The 26,020-nt window shown below is 40.7% G+C and overlaps 3 protein-coding genes across 3 annotated transcripts; 2 read left to right on the plus strand and 1 right to left on the minus strand.

The window, feature by feature from the left end:
• The first annotated feature begins 705 nt into the window (after positions 1 to 705).
• On the plus strand, positions 706 to 6,803 carry anxa3b (annexin A3b). The gene is made up of 14 exons (XM_030436068.1): positions 706 to 817; positions 1,202 to 1,239; positions 1,355 to 1,402; positions 2,479 to 2,566; positions 2,738 to 2,832; positions 2,918 to 3,031; positions 3,547 to 3,637; positions 3,779 to 3,858; positions 4,241 to 4,297; positions 4,651 to 4,744; positions 5,348 to 5,443; positions 5,595 to 5,653; positions 5,992 to 6,114; positions 6,312 to 6,803. Exons 2-14 carry the CDS (start codon positions 1,228 to 1,230, stop codon positions 6,369 to 6,371), a joined length of 1,017 nt encoding a protein of 338 aa, XP_030291928.1. The 5' UTR covers positions 706 to 817; positions 1,202 to 1,227; the 3' UTR covers positions 6,372 to 6,803.
• Positions 6,804 to 6,848: 45 nt separating this feature from the next.
• rcl1 (RNA terminal phosphate cyclase-like 1) lies at positions 6,849 to 20,968 on the minus strand. The gene is made up of 10 exons (XM_030436067.1): positions 20,951 to 20,968; positions 16,279 to 16,467; positions 15,702 to 15,773; positions 15,100 to 15,275; positions 14,040 to 14,114; positions 13,813 to 13,937; positions 13,101 to 13,226; positions 12,755 to 12,911; positions 8,320 to 8,423; positions 6,849 to 7,027 (listed from the first exon to the last, which is right to left on the minus strand). Exons 2-10 carry the CDS (start codon positions 16,406 to 16,408, stop codon positions 6,874 to 6,876), a joined length of 1,119 nt encoding a protein of 372 aa, XP_030291927.1. The 5' UTR covers positions 16,409 to 16,467; positions 20,951 to 20,968; the 3' UTR covers positions 6,849 to 6,873.
• On the plus strand, positions 16,905 to 24,933 carry ak3 (adenylate kinase 3). Its single transcript, XM_030436070.1, has 5 exons — positions 16,905 to 17,577; positions 19,136 to 19,255; positions 19,610 to 19,782; positions 22,204 to 22,322; positions 22,986 to 24,933. Exons 1-5 carry the CDS (start codon positions 17,430 to 17,432, stop codon positions 23,095 to 23,097), a joined length of 672 nt encoding a protein of 223 aa, XP_030291930.1. The 5' UTR covers positions 16,905 to 17,429; the 3' UTR covers positions 23,098 to 24,933.
• The last annotated feature ends 1,087 nt before the right edge of the window (positions 24,934 to 26,020 follow it).

The raw sequence follows: 26,020 nt of genomic DNA on the forward strand, positions 1-26,020 counted from the left end.
CCCCTCTCCTCTAAGCGTATAACTTCACATACCACTCCTTGATTTATGCATTTGTTGTGGTTCAGAGAAGGATATAGTGGTGAGCTGCTATATGTGTGCGTAATTTATTAAGACATATCTAGTTTTAAGTCTGAATAATTAAAAATGCTATCAATGTTTTTATTTTTTATTTTTACTAGACTAAACGAACGGTTAATTGCTTTATTGCTTTGCATACTTACACATTTATCCATAAATTCTTATCATGCATCTAAAATACATCCATTAAGTTACGTTACAGTCTAGCTAGTCTAATATATTTGATTAGAGTTTGTGATCACAACTTGAAGTTACTTACTGTGGTGAAATGAAGAGATAAGACTGATAACGGACACGTCCTTCCTCTTTCTCTCTGACTCACATCCTTGCTCCTGCGCTGAGAGCAAACATGACTTTGGACTTATTACACAGCCTGACGTTTTTTCTTTTTTTTAGATTTATAAACTGAAATACAATGGCTTCAAGGACACTGCAATGTTGTGCTTTTCACTAACAAAAACTACACAAAGCTTGACAGATGATGCGCAGCATATGCGTTACTTCTATCGAGGCACAGATGGGAGTCATGTTACAGAGAAATCATAGAGATAAATCCAGAAATGTCTAAGACAGTGTGCTGTTACTGTTTACAAACGAGGAGGAGTTTATGTCAAAGCTCTCCGTGATTCAACTTCCTCCAGATCACGATGGGCGTTGCCTTCCCCAAACTTCTCTGAAAGGTGTGGCGACTTTATCTCACTGTGAAATTCCTCATCTGACGTCGATCCTGTCCTCTAAGGTAAGAAGAAAAACGATGATTTTTCTGACGTCTGATTGTAGAATTTATGGATGAAGCATGCACGCCTTTGTTTTCTGTCTCCGTTCCACGTTGCTGATCGAGAAAATGGTTAAGTGGACTGCAGCAGTCGACGCAGAGTTTCTAACGTGACCATGTTGGATTACTCAACAGTTAACTGTGGAAGAAAAGCAGAGTTATTGTGGGTTTAATCAGAGTTCATATCAAGAGTAATGATCCAGCGGATGTGTTTATGTTACCCGAAGTGGATGCCAAGTCAACTAAGGATGAAATGGAACAGAAAATGTACAGATACACGATCAGTAAACATTCTGATGTGAAGATGATGATATTTTATGTATTATTTTCCTCCTCCTTTCTCCCCAGTTTGAGACTTCTCTAATACTACAACCATGTCTGTGTGGGTGAGTAGTTGCAGGCTATCTATGAATGTTGATATGATTCAAAAGAGATTTTAAAGCTTAAAATATGTGAGAATAAAGGTGATAACTGAGGCATATTTGTTGACTTGTATTGTAGGATGATTTGGACCTGCTCTTAGACTCCCCCTCTTCACTGACTGTGACAGTAAGTTGGACACTGTCCTTTCTTATTGTAGACATGTGGAGATAATGGATACTGATGAAAAGAAAAGCTTGAAATTATTTTTTATTATTTTTTTTTATCAGGGAACAGCATTACTTATATTTATGTTTTTTTCTTCATATATGTAGATCAAGTATATTTACATTCTAGTTTTTTCCTGTTATTTTTGTCAATTAAACAGTATGATGACATTACACTGATATCAGGAGTTGACAAAGTTGATGAAATTAGTGTTATCTTCATAATTATTGAAATATATGTTTTATAAAGTACTTGCGATGTATTATTACATATATCAAATTACATATTCCATTCTCTTCTATTGACAAATATACTAATTAGTCATGTTTGTCATATATTGTAGAACAAGAAGTGAGATACACTACATATATTTGAAAGGAGCAGTTTATAAGAATTGGCCAGCTGTCAAATTCATACTCGAATAGGGCACATCACAGGTGTAACCGCTAAATGCTGCCAACTGAACCTGCTTTATCTAGTTAGCACGGTTAGACGTCCAGTCATCAGTTCAGACAGGGAGGTTGGGGAACAGAGAATTAGGACGGGATCTTTGGACTGCGATGTGCCGCGGCTAGCTGGTTAGCACGCTGACTTCAGTAGATATCTCCCCAACACGATATACTTACATGGTAATGACAAAACTGCAATTTATTCACATTTTGCTGATAATTTAACTTTTTTTCAGCTACTTTTTGAATGTTTTCAATTAAAATGTTTACATATTACACCATGTATTTTTCAATACATTTCAGTATATATTACTAATATTTAATAAAAACATATATAAATTATATTTAATGATACATTCTTAAAGCAAAATGAAAATTGATGTTGGCATAAATTGTCAAAAATATGTGTACTCATTCCATATATTGCGTTGTATTTTTAATATATAACATTTTATTTGTCTGTATATGTCAATATGTGTTTGTTCTGTCAGGGTCCTGTACATGAAGGTGTGTAACTGCTTTATAAGTGCGGCAAAGTAGCTGGTTGATTCATTGTTATGTGTGTGTTTCTGTTTCTGTGTTTCTCAGTCCAACACAAAAGGTACTGTGAAGGACAAGGCAAACTTCAAAGCAGAGGAGGATGTGTCTGCACTGAGGAAAGCCATAGAGGGCATTGGTAAGTTAAGAGTTATTGATATCAGTATTATCAGACAAACATGTAAAGCAGTTTCATCGCATTTTACTAATTCCGTCAGTCAGTAGATATCTGTAGGTTGTAAAACCATAAAAGCCTCCCAGTGCAGTGTGAGTGGTAAGCCTGTCTTGTGTTGTCCTTTTGTTTTTATAGGCACGACAGAAAAGACGCTGATTGAGGTGTTGACCCAAAGAAGTAACGCTCAGCGTCAGCTCATTGCTAAGGCCTATGAGAAAGCCACAGGAAGGGTATGTACATTGACTCAGACGTAGACCAAGATGAGCTTCATGCTGGTGGAGTAACAATTGCGTCTTATCAACTTTCCTCCATCAGAAACTAGTAGCTGACCTGGAAGGCGACACTCACGGAGACTTTGAGGACTTGTTGGTGGCCTTGGTGACGCCTCCTGCTGTCTACGACTGTCATGAAGTCATCAAAGCCATCAAGGTAAGATTGTGTCAAACTGACAGTATCTGTGATGCCCCCGCTGTACCACCAAGACTTTATATCTGCAGAAATTCGGAAGGAGATTCTTTTTTCTTTGACATGTACAAAAAAAATCTTTCTTAGTTTAAATGAGAGGTCAGGTCTCTATAGTCACCACCCTCAGCCACACCCTCAGCATGGCTGTAGTTGCAGAAACACATGTCGCTGTGCCTGCTCAGGCCCGTGAGAGCTGACCAATCAGGGTAGAGAGTTATTCAGGAGGACGGCCTTAAAGAGACAGAATGGAAACATTCTATATATATCTCTGTTTTGTCAAAGTGAACAAATCCTGGTTCCACGTGTAAGTTTGTTTAAACAGACTTGTTTTACTTCAGATTTGTTTGGATTCATGCAAATTTTACTATACTGTGACCTTAGAACTGCACTTCACTGTTGCTGTTTTGTGTGTTTATGCTAATAAGCTGCCACTTTGTCTGAATTACCATTTGGTTTCACTCCATTTTCATTTAATTCAGGGTGCAGGGACCACAGAGAGTACACTGACAGAAATATTTGCCTCCAGATCCAACAGGCAGATCAAGGCCCTGTCTGAAGCTTACCTGGCAGGTTTGTACCTTCAACACAAAGTATTTGTGATTTTACCGTTTATATGGTGACTCAGATTATTATGAAGCAACTGGCAAATGTTTCTGGTGTAATGTATCATGATCATTGTGAAATATTCTGTATCGTGCTTCTTCCTTTAAGAAACTGGAAGATCGATGATTCATGATCTGCAGTCGGAGGTGTCTGGAGATTATGGCAAAGCACTGTTCATCTTGGCTGAGGTGCGGTGCATTAAATTCTAAGAGTTATGTGTTACTGTAACCCATTTCTAACACATGAGAATCCGAGCTTAAAGCATTAGATTTATCGTAGTCAAACAGTTCTGAACATTCCTATCATATCTCTCAAAATGCAAGTAATAAATCAACCAGCACATTGAAAGAAAATGTTTTATAATCTGAACTGCAGTTAAAAATCATGTTGTCTGATGTGACTTTTTTTCTTCATTTTTGGAAAACTTGTCATCTCTATCAGTAAATTGCACATTTAGATGTTGAGTCATGAAAAGTATATTAAAAGTGCCCTTCAAAGGGCTCGTCTTATAAATGTAGGTTTATTCTACAGCCCGTATCACAAACTGTCATCTTCTGGTCCTCCTCACAGGGGAAGAGGGACGAGAGCACCAATGTGGACACCAGCAAAGCTAAAGCAGATGCTAAGGTACGCCCACTGCCAACTGAGTTGTTCACCGTTTAGTTTCTGCCTGTTTCTCAAGCATGTGGCTAATGTGGCAACAGGAAACATTGCAGATCACTTTAATTACCGTGTCACACAGCTCTGTAAGTGTGGTATACGCAGACTTCTTCAGTTGTTTGACCTGACACATTCATGGGGTTTGAAGGCACCACTCACCTCAGATGACACAACTCTCTTGCCAATTCAAGTTTCAATCTACTTTTCCTATGCTTAAAATAGTCTGTTGTCTTTCAACCACTGGATTTGCCCCCCAAAATCCTTTTTTATATCTAAACTTATGCCGTATGTATCATAACACTCAATCTAATTCCTCCCAGGCCCTGTATGAAGCAGGAGAGAAGAAGTGGGGGACGGACGAGGCAAAGTTTATTGACATCCTGTGCCACAGGAGTATTCCCCAGCTTCGACAGAGTGTGTAACATCTTTTCATTTTTATGTAGATGCTTATACAATAAAAAATATGTTTATGGAGTTAACAAGCATGCTTGTAGCTCTGTGAGGTTAGGCACAACATTGGTTCGAGCTACTCGCGTGAACAAACATGCTCATGCAAAGCAGGCATGTTTTCCATGGTCACCACCTTAGTTTAGCATATTAGTTGTTTACATGAAGCACAGCTGTGGATGGTGGGATTCTCATTAGTTTTGCAGGTATTTACTTGTAAATCAAATAATTGGACGAGTAATTCAAAGTTTTAACCTGACGATGGCGCTAGATAAGAGGTAAAAGGATCAATTACTGGGATTCATACTCTGGTCATCATGGACACCTGCACCAAATCTGGTAGCAATCCATCCAATAGTTCTCAAGATAATTTACTAAAAGCTAAAAATGTGAACCTCGTGTTGGCAGTACGAGGAGAAGTCAGGGCATTGCCAAAGTTGGCAGGATTCCTCCTCTGGGACAAATAACATTTCATGGCAACCCTACATGTAGCTCCAATAGCAATAAATCCATGTCGAACTTTCAACAGGAGACTAAAAGTTGTATTCAAATCTCTCTCATTTTTTTTAGCTCTGGTAGAGTACAAGGCCATTAGTAAGAAGACTCTGCAGGACAGCATTGAGAGCGAGATGTCTGGAAACCTGGAGAAGATACTGGTGGCTGTTGGTGAGAAGAACGTGTTGTGTTGTCTCCCTGTTTCTGACCCCTTACATTGAACAGTGGTCCATCTTTAATGTGTCGCACCTTCATATTCATTTGGTATTAGCTGATCACCTATTTGATATAATTAATTTCTTAAACGTTTGTTTTGGTCTAGTTAAGTGCGTGAAGAACGTTCCTGCATACCTCGCTGAGAGGCTTTTCAAGAGCATGAAGGTAAGCTGTACGATCTGTCCATCTGTATCATCAGGGCCTTTAAGATCCCGAAGTCTGCAGTTACACAAGAGGCTCCCAAAACAAAATCCTCATATTGTTTGGCCTTTTTTAGCCACACCATACAACCGTATTGGCCACCGGTGGTGTGGAAAGGAATGTTAAGCCACTGTTTTGTAGCTGCTGCTTTGACTAAATTTGCCTACGGGCTTTAACGTGTAGAACCAAAAAACATGTGAAGCTGCTGACGTGCTGCAGAAGCAGGATGATGTATGTTGACATGCAGCTGGTAACAATTATCCAGGTCCTAATATGTGCCTTTCTTTACATGTTAATCCCAGGGTCTGGGAACCACAGAGTCCACTTTGACAAGGATATTGGTCAGTCGCTCAGAGATCGACCTGCTGGACATCAGAACCGAATACAAGAAGCTGTTTGGAGTTTCCCTCTACTCCCAATTAGAGGTCAGTACACATGACCACAGATGAAATTAAATTTGCTCATTACGCTCTGCATACATGTTCAACAAAGCCTAATGTTGTAGGTTCGTGGTTTCAGATAATGGACAAGAATTTACCCCTGTTGTTATGACCACGTTTGTAAAACGTAAACCACGATTTCCCGTTTCCCTCACCCCCTTTCTTCTCTTATGTTTCTGTAGTCTGAAGTGTCGGGCAGTTACGGTAACGCCCTCAAGCATCTATGTGGCCAGGACGACTAACCCCTCCCTGCTGCTGGTATGAAAAACATGTGGTGTGATGTGAAGCTTTGCCCCACGAGGACGAGGATGGCCAGCCGCTGACCTTAAAACAAGCATCATACTGATACGTTAGCTTGAACTTCCCGCACGATATCTGGAACTAACACTCTAGAAATGCCTCTTAATGTGGAATCCCAGTGATGTTCAACCATGCATTGATGTTTTAAACTGCAGACTGAATGATTAACACCCAAAGAAGAAGCCGTCATTCGTGGATATGAAGATGTCATTGAATGTCTTTTTGAATATATCGTTTGTATTCCATGATAGCTATCCAAGAAGTATAGTTCTTGTATATTGTAACACAAACAGCCCGAAAAATGCCAACAGTCACACAATGACTAATAATGTCATACCTTTCACATTTTAAGACAATAAAATATTATATTATTTGTGCTGTGTGTGTGTGTGTGAGTAAAGAGATGCAAGACGACACTGTGCTGTTTATATAAAAATACGTATTTTATTTAATGGTTTTGTTGATGTTGCTGTAACCGACTCCTACACACGTCATCAGGACTTTGTCTCCACCTTTTCTTTCATCTTCTGAAGGCTTCTGAACCTCAATCTTGAACATCGTCTGGAAGAAATCTTTAATGTGTCTGAGGAACTCGATCCTGAAGGACAGAGAGAGACAGAGGGAAGAAAGTTAGTAATATGATGAAATAAACTCTTGTCTACAAACAAGACACACTTGTAGTTGCAGAACTATTCTCTCTCATGCACATGACCTTCTATTCTTAAAGCTAGGATGTCAAACACTTGTAAAACAAGGGCAATTTATATAAACAGAAACAACATAATCCAAAAGTTTATACTTTTTCATAAACAGGACTGAGGGAACAGGCTGTGTTGTCTGTCATCAGCATTACCTGAGTAAGAGGAGGAGTGTATTGTGATGGCACTGCCAATCTTCAGTTATCATAGTACTGTACTTGAGAGGGACACAGCACCGGTACCATGATAACTGAAAATGGACAGTTCATAGTTCGCTCCTCATACTTGATGACGTCCACGTCAGACATCAACTTCCTGTTCATTGTTTGTCTATACTTGTTTGCTTTATCGTTAAACATTATCCACAAACAGTTTATGCAAATAATGTAGGTAAAACACATCTTAGACTGTTAGTAAATTAATTCATCACACATTCACCAAGCAACTCTGTGTGAACTGGCACACACCGTGGAAATGCACAGCTGGCCAAGTCCCATGATGATGCATGCATTCAAAAGTATGTGAAAAATTTGAAGAAAAAAATTAATCGATTTAAACTGTGGCCTGTTATTGTCTGCTGGTTTAAACTCTTGAGCTGCTGTCTTCCCTGTTTTATTAAATAAGCTTCAGAGTTTAGCTTGTCTGGAACAAAGGATGCAAAAGTATTTATATAATTGTGGAGAGAAAATGTTACTATGTCTTAACATTGCTATTTGGTGTTTTCCAAACCTTGAACCTGGTAATGTTATAGTGAGGTTTGGTGTGTTTAAAGTCCAACATGCATTTGCAGAATGGGCCAACTGCTGGTGCACATGAATACAACAAACTTCTCATTGCACAAACACTTTGTTTACCATGAACTGCAGCATCTTGTGTGCATTACATACATTTTTTTAAAATCAGGTATTTTTCGGTGACAATCGATATAAAAACAAACAATAAGGTCAAACAAGCTAATGTGTATTTATTGCCGCTGTTGTGTATTTGCCCAGCATTTCGTGCCCTACATTTTGATGAGAACTTTGAAACGTGGTCACTTGCCAAGATTGGACAAGTAAAAGAGTAACAAAATGTCAGGCTGGACATGTTCTACATTTGGACAAAGTGCATGTGTTGAACAACTTATGAATAAGCCAAGGGCCTGGGGGGGAGGGAGCTTTGTGTGTGTCTATTACTGAATGACAACGCTTACGTGTAGGGGGAGAGCGGTCCGAGCAGAACCTTCGACACGTCCTGCTGGCCAAGGGTCATCAACAGCAGCGCCAGGCTTTGATTGGATGAATCCACGCAGCCACCCTAAAAACAGATGTAGAGGAGGGGCGACGTGTTTCAGCAACAAAAACAACACAGACATACGTCATGGAGGTGGAGATGTTTAAAAAGAACTCAGCAACCCCTTGCCAGAGGATTGAGGATTGATTGTCTCAGGGGAAACACCGTTAACCATCTACGCCTTTTTTCAGCTCTGGACACAAAATGTAGTCTTTAAAACTCAAACCTTGTTCAATAACATACACAGAGAATGAGAGAATAAAAAAACATATGCCCAAAGCCACGAGTACGAAACATTCGAAAGGAATTTGTTTAGAGTTTCGGGAGACCAGGTCAAGATGAATGTCATGTTGCTACAGGCTCTGGCCCCAAGTTGCAGCTCTGCATTTCTCGCTTACTCACATGACACCTTCTACAAATTCAGATATCCTGTTGGGTGTTTCCTCCTCTTCTTTCACATATAATGCTCGCCCTTTGCCTCCTGCTCCCCTTTTCCTTGAGCACAGAGGACCCTCTCTCCGTGTCCAAGTGATCACATGCCATCGTGATTACTCGACAACAGCTATGTGCTATTCACCGGGGCTGTATTAAGAGGCCCATGCATGACTGGACACACCCAAGAGCATTTTTATAAATACCGGATGAACTTTAAAATGGCCGTCTATCCTGTGATTTTGTCCGTTTAGGTTTACACAAGGTTACTTTCTGCGGGAGAGTCATGCAGTATTGTGGCATCGTGACAGCTTGTCAGCAGGAATATGATTCAATTACATAATCATATCACCGACATCACGGCGAGACTATGGTGACATTGTATGTATTGTTGATGAGGCAGAGATTTATGCTAACTGCGTTCCCTCTGCAAGTGGATGACATTTATTAAACCTGGTACGCTGTAAATAAAAATAAAATAAATAAATACTTCCCCACCACTCTTTTACTATATCAACAAGCCTTTGGAGGTTTATCCATTTAATGCACAAATTAAGTCCATCTTAAAAAAGTTTTCTGTGTACATATCCTGTCTGGATACATGAGTCACATTTAACTTTAAGACATTTAAAGCAGGAATCATACTTAAAGCAGGAAAAATGTAAAAAATATAGTTGACTTAGTTGACTTTGAGTCTCATCCCTAGCTCATCAAATACTTTAGGTTGTCAGCTCGGGTAGGAAACCAAACCAGAGCGTCAGTATTTCAAGCAGACATTACTTCGGGAGGTTACCAGTAAAAACTCAAACAAGGTTATGAAGAGCATGATATTTTACAGGAGGTTTTATCCAAATCCCAATAACATTTCTCTATTATCGTCCACAAAGCTGGCAGCACAGAAAGTGTACTAGTGAAATAGTATTGCGCCTGAGCACCGAACTGTTTGTGTGCTGCTGTTCGAACCGCAGGTTCGAACGATTTAAATCTTTCCCGACCAGTTTCAGGTTTAGAAGTTTTTGTTTGCCGTGTACTTTTCAACAAGCAGCTTCATTTCAGTACAAGACAGAGAACATTTTAATAAGGCAGTTCCTGACAGCTAGTTTCAGGCCCTGCCTTCCAAAGAAACCATTAGACAGTTAGGATCTGCAGCTACGATAATGGCCCCAAGACCTCATCAAAAAGTCCCTTCAATCCTTAACACAACTTTCTAACTGAAAAAACGTGGGACTCACGCGATGTGATGAATATATATACATGATGAAAATGACAAGTCAAATCAATGTTCAACTTTAAAAACTGAGCAGGCGTCAACCTGTAAAACTGCATAAAAAAGTGAGAGGATACAAGCTGAACGAAATGAAGAAAATGGAAATCTATGTATGAAAGCAACGGGTTAAGACCTACTTCTTTCCTGTGGATTGATTTGACCTAAATTGACACCATTCTTACCAAACCTGAGATGTTCTAAATTTAGTGACACCTCCATATAGCAAGACTTTGGACTAAAAAAAAGAAACAACATCATGTTCTCAGCTATACCTCGATAAACGATACTTTTCGCAAATGTCTTCAGACTCTTTTTTGAAAAAAAAAACTATGGTCAACTTTTTTACTTAAAGCTCTAAAGCTGACTATAATCACATAAATAACATACAGTGACATGGAAACATTCTGGACATGACAATACTATAAATAAAATAAAAAAAAACCCAACTCAACAGAATTTCAAGAGTGCACCACTTACATCAGCTCCTCTCCAGTGTTGATGTTGCTCCCAAAAACAAAATGTCCATCGAGTAGCGATGGTTTACTACAAGAAGACTGTACTGATTAACCATAAAACAAACAGACGCACACATACAGAGCGCCCGTGCCCTTTAATGTGCATCCAGCAAATCTCTTTTTTCCGTTTTCAAAAATTAACTATTCCAGCACAAGACACATCCATTTTACCCCCTTTCTCTTCTTCTGTGCTGTAGCACTCACCCTGTCCTCCTGCTGCAGTTAGCTATTAAAAGCAGCCGTTATTCAAATGCTGTTCAATTTCCAAACTGGTCAATTTACCTGCTCCACGAGCTGCTTATTATTTAATCCACCACACTCCGACGCTGCTACAGAGAGCTGTCACAGCCCACTCTGTTGCTTGGAGTTAAGAGGATGCATCCAACAATATTCCTGCTTGAGGATTAATCAGCACTACCCTGACCAGCTAACTGGACTCACATGGTTCATATGAGAGGCAGAGCCATGCGGAGGCAAAGTGAAGTCACAGAATCTAATTGGACACATTCTGATGAAGTGGGCTCTTTTTCCTGCGTGACTATGTGAAATTTCTTGTGCCCGGATAACTCTTTAGAAACAGCCACATTACACGATCTCACACCTACTACTGTAAGTCACAGTTAGGTAGAAATACACAGGAACATAAAGTCATGCTATGGCCACAAACATAACTGTTAATCTTCACTCACAAATTCCTCATTTATCAAGCCTGTTTGACCGAACACCATTCAGCCGACACATCACCGAATCAACCGCAACACTGGTGAGTCTCTGAGCTCTGCACAGAATCTGAAAAAAACATGGGACTCACGCGACTTGGAGTAGAATCCCACACTGTTTAATAATAAATACGACTTTATCATTTAAATACACACATGAGTAAATTGTGTGACAACGTAAAATACTGTGTGACAGTTTAAGAAAATTAAACTTATTATGAAATGTAAATTTTTCATCATTATTTTCACAATAGTTTCTTCGTACATTTTTATTTTATCAAGGACATTCAAAAATTCTGTTAGGATTCATAGTGGCACTGATGTTAAGGAAGATGAATTAAAAAGTGCACTGACATCTTATATCATATAAAAGAGAGACTTTCCAACAAACCGTCAGTGAGCAAACAGGAGAAGATAAATCTGGCTCTACTTTGTCTGTGTACTTTACTTCTGTCTCCACCGACAACGAAATAGTTTGACTTCTGTTCTTTCAAATCTAATGTCGGAGAAACTGCCTACATAGCAGGCTGTAGCATCTACCTTGGAGATGAGAAAATGCCTGATAAAAACATCTGATTTGACCTGAAATACCCTTCTGTTGCTTTCTACATTGTGATTCAGCCCACAAACAGTTTCTCAGTTGAGTTCCAGACTGGGGTGATTACCAGAGAATGTGAATAAACAAGGGCAGAAAATGTCATTGTTGCTGAGATAGCAATGTGTCCTGACCGACTGGTATTCCCCAAGAATTTGGATTTTGTCTGGTGATATGCTGCAAACTGATTCTCCAGATGCTGTGGGCGGGGCAATTAAGACCTCATATCAACTCTCCGTGATAATGGAGAATTTTTACAGCACAGTAAGAAAACCAACAAAAGTAGGCCTACATGTTTGAGTAAGTTAAACGTAAGCAGAATACTGCATTCCTCAAAGTGGAAATTGTATCGTATGTAGGGCAAGTTTGATATCAACGAAAAATTTTTAATTCTCAGCATACAAGCTCATTAAAGCATATCTCTTCAAACTTATACGTAATACATTAATGTTGGATTTCTTCTGTAAACTGTTATCAGACTTGTTGGAGATGAGTACAGGCAGGTACCCATGAATTCCTGCTTTAGCTCTGCAAATTAAACAGGACAGGGTTGGTATTGTGAATGGACAGCTGCTTTAGAGATTAATGAAGTGATGAAAGAGCCCTGCAGTTTCAGAGCAAACAAAAAACACGGGGAAACATGATACAAGATCATGTAATTCCTCACTGCCAACACAAAGTACTATTTTACTGACTCCTATTGCATTCAATATAGAGCCTCACACACTCTGTGTGTGTGTGTGTGTGTGTGTGTGTGTGTGTGTGTGTGTGTGTGTGTGTGTGTGTGTGTGTGTGTGTGTGTGTATGCGGGTCTTTGCGGTACCTACCCGATATACCTCCTCCAAAAGCATTTTGGCACAGTTCCTGCCGAGGTCCTCTGGTAGTATGGGGCCTCCCTGCCCCTGCGGCGTAGACGACATCTCAGCACTTAGGAAGGAGCCGTTCAGGGTCTCTGCCACCAGGGTCAGCCCGAAACCTGGAGACCTGAAGTTAACAAACATGGATGATTTTGTATTTTTCTGTTTCACTGAAACTTTGCTTATATATGAAGAAGTTTCTGCATTTTAAACTGTAGTGACAAGACTAACAATAACGAGTCATCCTGTCCACTGACAGGAAATAAGACAATAATAACTGACTAGTCAATGACAACTGTCAGTTTCTGATACTCACTTGCCGGAGTTGGCTCCTTTCATGTGGTCTGTGTAGATGTAGATGTCTGGAATGAACTTGTTGAGGATGCTCCTGGTTGACTCCACCAACCTGTTGGCCATCTGAGGAGAAACTCGCACTGAATATCTGGTTTTAGACCGTCAAGGATTTTTGATGATTCCGGCAACAGCATGAGATTGTCTTGAGAAAAACAGTGATTTCCACTTCAGTTTGAAAAGGAGAACATAGTGTGGAACCTAATTCCAGCAAACAGCAGAGTTCAGTTTTTGGCATTCTTGACATGATTGATACTGATATTCTTAGTCAATTAACTGATTAGACTGAAATTAGTTTGGTGGCCATTTTGAAAATTGATTTATTGATTTAATTTCTGGGCAAAAGTCCAAAAAAGAATCAAAGTTTCTGTGGGAGGATTTGCGGCTTTCCTCTGCTGATTAACTCTGTGAACCCATTACATTTGGGTGCTTTAGCTGCAGATCAACCAAAACAAGACATCTGAAGCTAACATTGGACTTATGGATATTATGAAATTAACACATTTTGATTCATCACTATTTTCTCACATTTGTACTCAAATAATCATAATTTATAACCCTAAAAGACACAACATAAAAGGACTAAACTCCAAAATGATTTTTGAATGAAAATCTATATCACTCCAGCTTTGTTTACAGATGAAATAAGGCCAAGATTGTGAGCCTGAGAAGGATACGCCACTCCTCTGATCCTCTTGATCTTTCCTGGGTCAGTCAGCTGCACCGGCCTTATGGTCCTGCGGACAGGACATGTGAACACTACCTCTCCTCCCCCACCGGGTGCCATCCCCCTCTTAACCACCTGAGGGTGCAGCAACAAACACAGATTTAGTTATTTTCAACCAGCACTATCTTTGAACGTAAAGGCTATATCATGCTTAACACACCAGCATCATGTCCTCACCTTGAGATCGAAGCCTTCTCCATCAATACCAAAAGTCTTCATCAGAGGGAGGGCTGTGGACTTCAGCAGGTCGACCTGCAGGAGGCAAAGAGATTAAATCCTTCGAAAATCGCAGTCTTCCAAGGGTTCAAAGTGAAAAGTATCTCACAAAAGACTGCCAGGACCAAAGTCTATTTGTTAACCAGTGGGCCTCAGAGCACCATCCACTGGGTTAAGGTGTCAGAGGTACTGCCAAATGGTAAGATCAATATTAAAATGTGTTTACTTTTGGGGTAATATACAAACATTGTTATTTTTAATCAAAATATACTCAAACATTTGCATAATAAAAAACTAGAGCTGCAACAAAAAACGTAATCTCTGTTCAGCATCAACCGTTGTTTTTTTTAAAATTCACAAGCAGCCTTAACTTACAACAAAGGGTTTAGAATCAGTCCTACAATAGATCACTCATCATCACAGCAACAACCAGAGACGCGGTTCACTGTTTCCATAGCAACACCTCTCCTCTTCTTTTAACTGCTTTCTGGTCTCTGGTTTGTTGACATTACACAGTTACCAGTGCAGCTCATCGCAGAGAGCTAAAACAAGGGCTGTTGCAGTGGCTGAGGCTGGCTTGCTATGACAACATGTCAAACATGCAAACAACAACATTTCAACACTCTCTCAAGTCAATATACAAACTTCTGAGTTGAATCAAAAATCAGACCACAACAAATTATCTTATGTTCTAAACTACACCGCAGATCAAATATATCGCTTGTAAGGACACCAATTTTCCTAAATGCATGTAGCAATGTGCGCACTAGAGGGCAGTGTTCATTTGGATTTGCAGGCTGTGCATTTTATGCAGAAATTACCCTGCAAGTAAGTTGATACGCTTCTTTGCAGAAACATACTTCAGCTCCATGAGCCACATGATTGAAAATTAAATCACAAGGGGCAAAATAAAGGGTGCCAATGTACAATAAGACTACTCTCGGAAAGGATTTATAAATTATTTGTATATAAGTTTACGTATATGGTTGTTAATAAGCTACAAAACAATATGTGCCCTCACCGTCGGGTCAAGCGGGTCGTTGGTGACTCCCTTCAGTGTGGCCCTCAGAGGGGTCTTCATGAACGGAGCCAGCATGAGAAGGGCCTCCAGATAGTAGCCGATCGAGCGCTGCGTGTTGCAATCATGTTCTACCGGGCCACCACTTAACAAGCCAGGCTGGTAGAATAATACAGTACCTTGTAGAGAAAGACAAGGGGACAGACAGGGAGGTTAGTCCATAAAGTAGTGGATGGGTTTTTAGTCTTGTTATAATGGAGTCAGCTAAAAACAAGGGCTCCAGGGGGCAACTATTCTGGTTGTACATGCACCTAAATATGTGTCAAGTGTGACTTTCCATAATGATGGTCGCAACTGATATTCAGCAGGTTAGACTGAAACATTTACAAAAATAAACAGTTTAAAAGGGGCACTATGCAGTTTTTGAAAAGACATTCAAACTCAGAATTGAGAATTTATGTACAATATAAATGAAGTCATGATAAAATCTCAGAAGTATTAATTTTCTGAAGTATCTCACAGTAAACAGAAATTAAAAAAAAAAAAAAACGCCCTGTCTGTGACAGAAGGCAATATTACAGTCCCACCCTGATTGTCACACTCACCTGTTTGGTTGATCTCTATTCTGGAACCATTGGTCACTTTGTCTAGCAGTCTGATGAAGCTGGCCTCAAAATCTGGAGAATACAGACATGCAGTTACAAACATCTCCAAACAGCTGTGATGTGACTGAAAGACATGTTTTTTTCAATTCAACCCAAGTCTATCGAAACTTTTTTTTCAAAATGTCAACAAGTAGATGGGGGTTAACTAATGCCTACGTTTTATATTTGGCGTTAATTTCCAAAACATCTGGATTGAAATAAGTGGATTTAAAGGTTCTTGTATCCACTGGGGGAACTTCTGATAATCCTCATTCACATATGCCAACATAAACCACTCAAATAATCAAAGTCAGAGCTCTGTGACGATATGTTTTAATGCTCCTGACAAACAAATTAAAAATACAACTTTGTACAGTTAAGGAAAATTGCATTTAAGTCGCGTTTGCACTACTATCCCATCATTTCCCACACCTCCGACGCCCAGTGGTAAAACACACTCCCAACTGCGTAACAGCTAGCTCGTTAGCCGCCGAGCTAACTGCGACGCCACATGCAGCAGAGTGAAGCTGCGACTCACCGCGCAGCCCCGGGTCGTCATCTTTGGACCTGATGTTTTTGATTTTAACACGCTTCCCGCTGAGTGTGGACAAGACCAGTCGCTGTCTGAAGAAATTGCAGCCGTCGTACGCGAGCCCGTGGCTTGCCATGTTATTGTTGTTTCTGCCTGGCGTCAGTGGAAATCCACGTGTGTTTGTCCAGGAAGACGCTGGTGGGAGGAGAGGATACGGCAGACAAGGAGGGTCAAAAATGTGTTTTATCAGGTTGCATCACCGCCATTTGGCCACGAGGTGGCGCCAGATCACCACTCATTGAAATAACGTGCGTGGCTGAATAATATTTTCAGTCTTAAAGGCACAAAACGTGATCGAAGTGTAAACAAACATTTTGCTACATATAAATATATCACATTATTCATTTGATCTTTCTTTAACAGTGGCTGTATATAGATAATAAAGCAAATTTAAGTCATTTTAAATCTCTCATGATGAAAATCTAACGTCAAAGTTAGTATTTTCACTAAATATTGAGGTGTTATATAGATCAACAATGTCTGCAATCATGATTTAACTCCTTAAAAACAATTTTGAAAAGCTGAACATGAGAGCAGACTGCTTGTCGTTCGTCCTGCCTGCCACTCTGCAGGTCTGTCGGCTGAGAGGGATCGAGGGCTCGGAAGGGATTAATCACGGCAACCTCGCCAACAAGCTTTTTTCCGCCTGTAGACCAATTACATAACCGTATTATACAATAAATACATCTCCAGTTAACCGCAAATAGCGGCGACATAGGGGAGGAAGTTAGTCAGCGCGCAGTAAAAAGGGGCTCGTTTTGCTCGGAGTGCGTCCTCGGAGGAGTGCGTCCCCATCTGCCCCCGCTGGCCCTTGTACTGGTGGCACTTCACATCTTCTTCCTCTTCCTCCTCCTCCTCTTCCTTCTCCTCTTCCTTGTGTTTCTGCAGCGCTAAGGGGGAATAACTGGAATGAAAGTCAAGGTCCAGTGAGACCGGCCGCACAAGACGCGCCCACTCTTGGCGGCGCTGCGCACTCCTTGGGAAAACAGACCTGCGCCGATCCGGTCTTGGCCGCGCATCCACAGAGGGGTTTTCATGGGAAGGACACGGCCAGTCTGCTCTTGAAAAGCTCGGCGTTAACACGTAGTGGCGCAGAGATGGCTCTGCATAAGATTTTTCGCGCTGTCATAATGGGACCTCCCGGCTCGGGGAAGGGAACAGTGTCTGCGCGCATCACCAAAACTTTTGGACTGAAACACCTCTCCAGCGGGGACATTTTGAGAGCAAACATCAACGCCAAAACCGGTAAGACAGCGTCCAAACTCAAACGTGTATTCGAGGAAGTAAATCTGCAAAAGTCAGCAGGTCTTCAGATGTGAGGGTTATTTCAGGTCGCGTCTACTTTATATTTAGAAATGTCACTTAACTACACCTTGGTTTCCTTGAGGATATTCACTGTTAGAAGCAGCCCACGCACTCTATGATGCCACACAAGCAGATTATGTTGCGCTGAGAACTAGTGTGAAAAATAATCTGGTCTAGTCTGATAAAAGCACCACTCCCATACCAGTTGGGATTGTCTCACAGCATGTGTGTCCTCTCCAGGCAAGGTCAGACCGGTGAGCAGGGGAATAGAGCCTGCTGCTCTGTGTTTATACTGGAAACACTTGAACTCAACATTACCTGAACTTTGGAAAGAGGCCCACTGCTTCTCAATATCACCTTGGTGGTAGATACAGAGGGGTGTAAAGATAAGCAGCGGTGCCTCAGGTGTGGTATTTACAGCTGCATGACAGAGGAACTGTTTGTTTGGAGGATGTAATTCGGTGTTTAAGTGGAGCCTGGAGCCTCCTGCAATCACTCTTAAACCTTTATTTATGCTCACGTGTTTTTTCCCTGCCCTGTTATACTTTCATACTGTAGACGTGCAGACATTTTGAGTCACCTCAGTCTGACTAAACCCTTGTATTGTTGGCAGCTGAGCCGCCCCAGTGGAGCAGTTGGCAGTCAGATCAGGTCTTCTTATTGACATTCCCAGCTTACATTTCCTCAAACAGACCTTGAATCTAAACCAGTGACCTTCCCAGTCCTGAAACTGCCTCCCCAGCGTTCTCCTAAGTCATACTGAACACCAAAAAGACCTTTACCGTGTAAAATATAAACTCGATGAATTGCACAATCCCCCTAAATTGTCACTTTTGCGAAACTGGTGGTCATGTAACAATGCGTTTGCCTTTACCAGTGCACGGTCTAGTCTACACATGCCTGAGTAACACAGAACTCATCATTTCTGTGTTAAATCCAACTTTCTTTTATGTTGCCTTTGGTTTTACGCTCAGTTTCACCGTTTCCTCTGTCTGTCAAAGTGACATAACAGCAGACGATTAGCATAGTCAGGTCACTTCTGCAAGGCTTGTCAGGAAATTCCTTTGTTCAGCTGGACTCTGACCAATTAAAGAGGACGCCAGAGGGAAGAGAATGGAAAATGGAAGTTATTTTTCTATAAGTAGCTTTACATTCAAAGTCCGAGACAAAAAGTGCTCACATAATTGTCTGTTTGATTGTAGCCACAGTATTACGGTTATGATTGTATTAAATATATTCAAACCCACCATGCTGGGACTGCACTGATATCTTAAATGTAAATAAGTTTCTGTGTCAAAAATTCTGTGGTGCTAAATGCTTGAATGATGGCTGAGGCAGAGGAAAACACACAAGGGTAAATATTTGAACGCTGAAGATTAATGTCATTAGATGCTTTTGGCAGGCAGGTACAGATAATCTTTCACGTTAAAGTAGTTCAAAGTATGAGCAGCATCCTCTCTGCAAGTGTCTGATTTTCATGTGTGTGTGTTTGTGTCAGAACTCGGCCTGCTGATGAAGTCCTGCATCGATCAGGGTCAGCTGGTACCCGATGATGTCATGTCTCGTCTCATCCTGAGTGACCTGAGAGCTCTGGACCAGAGCAGCTGGCTGCTCGACGGTGAGTTTGTAGCACCGCTCATTTCTGATAGGAAACAACGGCTCGTAAAAGCACATTCAGAATTGTTTGTTATAAATTTAAAGGTGCAGTTGGTAGGATTTAGTAGCCTCTACTTGTGAGGTTGCCTTCTGCAAACATAATTATGAATAATGTTGTGTTCTAAATTCACGCACTGGACCTTTAAAACAAAATGTTATCCATCTATAACTGTAGTTTGAATGGGATGTTTTTAATTGTCGGCTGTTTTCTGTGATCTCATTGGTTCTAAATCCTGTTACAGTCATTTAACCCACCCCTCCTTCTTCCTCTGTACTTTGTCCCTCGCTTCCCTCCGTCCATCTGTCTCTCTTCCAGGCTTTCCTCGTACTGTATCCCAGGCGGACGCTCTGGATAAAGCCTACAGTGTGGACACAGTCATCAACCTCAATGTACCTTTCCAGACCATCAAACAGAGGCTGACCTCACGCTGGACTCACCTTCCCAGCGGCAGAGTTTACAACGTAGATTTCAACCCGCCTAAAGTCCCTGTGAGTACATCCTCTCTTACCTGTTACCCCTTCAATATTTCTGTTTCTTGTTCTCAGATACGGTCGGTACAGAATCTGAACTGACAGCTGGCGTCTTTTCAATTTCAGTTGTCGCTCACAGTTGGCTTTTTTTTCCCTCCTATGAAATGATGATTGTTTATTTGAGATCGGCCTATCATTCAAGGATTTTCCTAACGTCCGCCTTAAAAGAATGAGGCGCGAGAGCCAACATGATGCAATAAGATTAAAAAACAAACAAAAAAACATCTGAAAGTCACTGGAGAGGAACCTACACAGAACGGTGTGAGGTTACTGGAAGACAGCAGAGAGACACTAATAAGATAGGTGACACACTAATGAGGAAAAACATTAGCATCCAGCATAAACAGAGGAAAAAACAGAAACGATTGCACAACTGTTAAAAAACGGGAAGATGAAATGACAGGGGACCTTTGCTCTCCTCCAGTGTTGTTACGCAACGAGTAAAAAGGAAAGGAGTTTTTCAATCATGACCGCTGTCGGAGCTCTCTGACCTGCCGTCATTTACAGGTGTTCTGTGGGGATTTGTTTAAGGCAAAAAAACAAAAAAAAAAAACAAATCCAGCTTCTTTTCATCTGCATCTTTTTTTGTGCATGTTGCATCTGTTTCCATGACGACAGACCGAGCTCTCTTGATAGCCGCAGGCAAATGTTTGTTATCCTTTCACACACTGTTTTTCAACCTTTCAACATTCACATGAACAAAGTAAATATCTGAGGAATAGGAGCCTATTCAACGTCTCCATGCATGTCTTGATTGGATCTGTGTATCAGTCTCACATGCTGTCTAACATAGCATGGACACTGAAGATATTACACCTGACAAGGTGTTTGAGCTCCTGTTTCTGGCTGACTGATGGCTGACTCACAGCTAACGTGCCTGTGGTCACGTGTGCCCTCAGTGATTGCCTGCATGGTCTGGAGGAGTAACACATTCATAGTTAATCATTGGCTCCTTCGCTGTATTCTCCACAGCCCTATTTGCTAGCATGCCTTAGTCGCTATAAATGTTATGCAGAGCCCATAGCAAACAAACAAAAAAAAAACCCGCAAACGTGAGCTTTTGTAAGATTTGCGAAAAAATAGAACACCTCTCGATGCAGTGATGCTACATAAGAAATCCACTAACCTATGAACCAAGTGAGACTTTCTTACAACGTTCTGCCGTGTCACAGTCGGAGAAGTACAGGCGTACACAATAAAATGAAAGATGGCTGAACTGAGTTGAGCAGGTTCAAGGTCCTGGTGCTGTGCGTGCTGTCTCACTGGTTTATTCAGACACTTCAATAGAGCAGAGTCGTCGTTAATGTTATCATCCACACCTGCTGTTCCTTCTGAAACGTGGCCGTGAAACAGGGCCAGTGGTTTTGTTTAAAGGAAAAGTTCACCCCAAAAAAAGATGTCAGTCATTACCTGTAGTCACTGTGTCAGGTGAAGTTTCGCAGTTCACAAAACATTTCTGGTGCATCACAGCAAAACAGCTTTGCGTCATTTCTCCTTAACAACTGAAGAAGATGGGAGTTTGTTTTAAAATGTAAAAACGCGACACTCCACACAGCTCGTCTGGCATAATCCAAGTCTGTGGAAGCCCCAAGACCTCAAATAGATTTGAGCGATTTGGGTGAGGTAGTCACTTGTTATGAAGCATGAAGCTCCATGATCCAAAATTGATTTGAAAAGCCCTTACTTAGCAGCTGCAGTGAAGGTTTTTGTTAAAAAAAAAAAAGGGTATAAACAACAGCTTTTCAGATCAATTTGGGATCATGGAGCTTCCCAGTTCCTGCGATATTGCTTTATAACAAGTAACTAGCTTACCCAACTTTTCAATTTTGAGTGAACTTTACCTTTAAGATGTGGCTGATGGTCGTATATCCTGCAACTGTTTCTGTTTGAGATCAATATCCTGGGAAATGACCTGCTGCTGCATTTGCTACATGTTCAAAGTTTACCTGCATACAGTGGAAACAGAGAGACAACATCTCTCACAGGGATGAAAGGTCGCTAAAAAGGTCTCTCAACATAATTTGGCTTTATCACTATCAATCTGGTCTCTCCTCTTGGTCGACTGGCGTGAAAGCAAAGACAACACTGTGTGTTTCGTGAGCCAAGCGGCGTGTTTACATTCCAGTTTCTGCGCTGTGTCTGTCTTTGAGCTGGAGAAATGTTCTGGCTGTGGACTTGTACAATGGCTGGAAGTCACCTCGAGCGTTTATTAAGAAACTCTCAGCAGGTCTCTCACATTTTCTTCTGATAAGCATTCTTCATATTGCAGCTGGCAGTAAACACAACAACAACAAAAAAAGTGCTATTCCAGCATGTTGTGCAGGTGCAGTTTTTGAGTAAAGAAGCAAGCGACAACATGTGCTCATGTGTTTTCTTCAGGGTTTGGACGACGTGACAGGGGAGCCTCTGGTGCAGAGGGACGACGACACGCCGGAGACGGTCACACGGAGACTGAAGGCCTACGAAACCCAGACAGAGCCCGTCTTAGAGTACTACAGGTAGGGAACTTTGCATCCCCGCATGGAGAAACTTCAAGTGTACTCCACGTAAATGCCTTACTATAGGTAAAAGGCTGCAGCCAAAATGCTGCTGAGCTTTGACCCTGGGCTTTGTTTCCCCCCTCACATTCCTCACAGTTCCTCACATGACTGAAATATTGCTTAAGAGCCACATTCCAAGAGGACTAGCTAATAAGTGCAAATACCCAAAGGAGTTAAATGTACACACAAATATACATTTAAAAAATATATATATATTCCTTTTGTTTTTGTTTTACCAAATTCAATAAAACCTATGCAAGAAACACTAATGTACAAATACTAGACTTGTGAGGCTGCGGACCCAGTTTGAAAGTACATGCATCATTATTGCTATTTTTGGACTAATTAAGCAGGGAAACAAATTACTCTGTTTTCCCTCAAACCACAGGGATGTGCTTAGCTAGTGTCCCACTTATTTTTTTTTTATTAACAACAGTGTTGGAGAGGCTGTTCATCACATGAAGGAAGTGCACAAAATGAAAAACGCAGGAGGAACTAATATTTTAGTTTGATTGCTGTTTAACGTGTTTGTATCTGCTGTACAGAATATTTTAAAGCAATTGTGGTGTAATACTGGAATAACAGGTCATATAGTGACTGTAAAAACGTTTTCCCCTACAGGAGCAAAGGTGTGCTGCAGAGCTTCTCTGGCACAGAGACCAACAAGATCTGGCCGCACATTGAGGCTTTCCTCCACAGTAAACTCTCCTCCGTCAACCATAAAGTTGCGTAGAAAAACCAGATCAGAACGGCACAAGAAGGGTTCAAGTTTACCAGAAGAAACCGCTATGTACACAGCCATCGATCAGGTGACACTTTCTGTGAAACAATCTGTGTGACGACTTGTTCAAAAAAAAAGGAGGAAGCACATACAGTTTGTGTTGGGAAGCAATAGACTACATATGTTGTTCGGGGAAAACTCTCAGGATGGGTGAATTAAATCCTTTAACATTAGTTGTTGTATTTGAAAAAAAAGATTGTGTTTTCATTCCATAATGTGCCTTTAAAAACATAGGAGGTGTCACTGAATCTAGTGTCAAATATCAAGGTCTGTAACAGTACGATATCAAGTTAGGTTGATGAGAAATGTGAAGATTTGTAGAAGATTGGAAGAGTTTTTCTGGCTCATCCTGTCTGGTTGAGTGCAGCCACCCTGAAGAAGTGGAGCCGAGTACTGTATGCATTTTTAACTTGTTTTCTTTCGTAAATGCAATCATGACTTCTTGTCTTAGTAGAATGGGCGCAAACAACAATGTATCTTAGGACTTGAAATAAGAGACTTTTCTGCTTTTTTCATAAGAAACCACAATGAAAGCAATATTTTGTGGGCATAACTGCCCCGATATGGCTTTGGGACTGTTTCTTATGCAGCGGGTATTAAAAGACCATATTCACGCGGCGGCCATTTTCCTCTGACATAATGTGGGTTCAGGTTTGAATTGAAATACTGGATATTGAAAATCTGGAAGGACGTCAGGCCATACTTCAAGGTAAACTAACATATTTGATAGCCTATTAGCTAACGTTGGCATTCAACAACTTCCAAACCAACATTATTTGTATGATTACATCCAGGGTTTTAGTTCCAGGCTTAATTACATGTCCAAGATGTGAGTTGACATTTTAGAGTTATTTTACCTCTTTAGGTCATTGTATTGTGTGACACTGTCAAAACATAATGTTAGCTACAAAGTGGTTGGATGCTCTGGTTAGCTGTTGTCTAACAGAAGCTAGCGGTTATCAAATATGTTGTTTTACCTTCAAGTATGGTCTCATGTCCCTCTGGATTTTTACTATCCGTCGTCCTTTCCATTGCTGAGCGATGACAAAGTGGTGAATCATAATAACTTGTCAGATTACCTACAGTTGAATCACAAGCTTTGACTTTTTGCTTTCCACACTGAGCACGATGTCGGAGGAAAATGGCCGCCAACTGAATATGGTCTATAACCCTAAAGGGAACTGTGCCATGTTCTACAGATTAAATTCACTTTTGCACTTAAGTGCCTCTTTTAAAAAAAAAATTAAAAATAAAAAATGTACCAGGTAGCTCTGTGAATGTAGTTTGTAAATTATTTTTATGAATATGGACCACCGAGTAAATAATGTATAAACTGACCACACTTATATGAGTAGTTTTGATTTTTAACTAAGCCATCACTGTGTAACAGCTTCTGTCAACCACCTCAAGTCTTAATAGTGTTGCCTTTTGAAGTACATCACATAGTTTTCCATTTTAAGCGGGCATTCCTTGTTTTGAAGTTTTTAAATGCAGACTGATATTTGCCATCTCATGTGACTTGACAACTAAAGACCCTGTTGAGAAATATATTAACTTGACACACTCAGAGCAGTTTGTCATCCGGCTAGAGGATTTCACAACATTCAAGGTTGGGCTGCAGTTGTGTGTTTCTGCACTCCGTCTAAAGAATGTCTCACCATGTTAAAAAGCCACAGAAATGCTAACTGGTATTACAGTGTACTGAAACAGTGAATTTTTCCTGAACTGTACCATTTTATAAACACTTGAATATTTCAAGCACGTCTCCTTTTCATGGACAAATTACAACTGTGTCATGAGTATTTATTTTGTAGCACAATAAACTTTTGATTCTATTCTCATTATTTAGGGCCTGAGCAGGTCTCGCCCTGCGAGGTCCCTTGTAGTGACCACTTTTTTGTCTCAAATGATCACATTTTTTACTGCCTGAACATAGCCCAAAACTCACCTAACTTAGAATATAGGTCACACCTGCCGAAAATGTTTAGATTCTATTGTCATTGTGAATTTCCACTACTAGGTGGCGCTATAATCAAGGAAAGTGCGTTTTGCCTTATAACTCCCATATACTTTATCGCATATTCAAAAACCTTATATCCACGCGTTCAGTGAATTGTGCTGAATCTCGTGACATCCCCTTTTCCGCAGTTTTTTCCGCAAAATGTCACAAACCTACTTTTTCGAACTTCGAACTTACACCAATTTGCACGAAACTTTGCACACAGCATCTGTGGACTCTCCTGACCAAAAGTTATTCAAAGCATTTTGATATTTCAAACAATACTTTGGCGATTACCACTTGGTGGCAATCTTTAAATTGAACAATTTTATATCTCCACCTCGGTAGGTCGTATTAACACAAAGCTTGGTACAATTATTGCCAATGCCCTCCTGACGATAGCTGATGAAAAGTGTTACCAGGGGACTCTATAGTGCCCCCTGGAATATTAAAAATCCAAGCCCTGCCTCCTACATGCACATACATGAACGATCATGACCAGACGCACCAAAAACATCAGGGGTACCAAACTGTCATTCCAACAGGAAGTAGGCCATTTTGATTCAAAGTTCCTATTTCACCCCATTCTGATCAATTTCCATGCCAAAAAAAAGGGAGGCTCCATCTCACAATCTTTAAGATAAAATTAGAAAATTCCTGGATCTGTCTTTTTATCCAGATCAGCACCAAAAGTTAATGTAGACCCGGTCTATGTAGTTTTTGTGTAGTCCTGCAGACAAACCCATCGACCGACCAACCAACCAGGTACTGCAAGTTGGTACTGCAAAAAACTGTAGCAGTTCACAACAAGACACAGATATTGAGCACTGGTTTTATAGTTGAGTTTCTAACAGAAGTACACAATGACATGTGTAA

Source organism: Sparus aurata, chromosome 12 (genome assembly GCF_900880675.1).
Source record: "Sparus aurata chromosome 12, fSpaAur1.1, whole genome shotgun sequence".
Lineage (NCBI taxonomy): Eukaryota > Metazoa > Chordata > Actinopteri > Spariformes > Sparidae > Sparus > Sparus aurata.

Excerpts from the sequence above, each read along its gene's own strand:
- ak3 (XM_030436070.1), top strand. The coding sequence starts at position 17,430 with ATGGCTCTGCATAAGATTTTTCGCGCTGTCATAATGGGACCTCCCGGC. Across the intron at positions 19,783-22,203 it reads TCAACCCGCCTAAAGTCCCT|GGTTTGGACGACGTGACAGG; the intron begins GTGAGTACATCC and ends TGTTTTCTTCAG. Across the intron at positions 22,323-22,985 it reads CCCGTCTTAGAGTACTACAG|GAGCAAAGGTGTGCTGCAGA; the intron begins GTAGGGAACTTT and ends TTTCCCCTACAG.
- anxa3b (XM_030436068.1), top strand. Across the intron at positions 3,859-4,240 it reads CACTGTTCATCTTGGCTGAG|GGGAAGAGGGACGAGAGCAC; the intron begins GTGCGGTGCATT and ends TCCTCCTCACAG. Across the intron at positions 4,745-5,347 it reads TATTCCCCAGCTTCGACAGA|CTCTGGTAGAGTACAAGGCC; the intron begins GTGTGTAACATC and ends CATTTTTTTTAG.
- rcl1 (XM_030436067.1), bottom strand. The coding sequence starts at position 16,408 with ATGGCAAGCCACGGGCTCGCGTACGACGGCTGCAATTTCTTCAGACAG. Across the intron at positions 8,424-12,754 it reads TTTTGGAGGAGGTATATCGG|GGTGGCTGCGTGGATTCATC; the intron begins GTAGGTACCGCA and ends ATCTGTTTTTAG. Across the intron at positions 7,028-8,319 it reads GGACCGCTCTCCCCCTACAC|GATCGAGTTCCTCAGACACA; the intron begins GTAAGCGTTGTC and ends TCTGTCCTTCAG.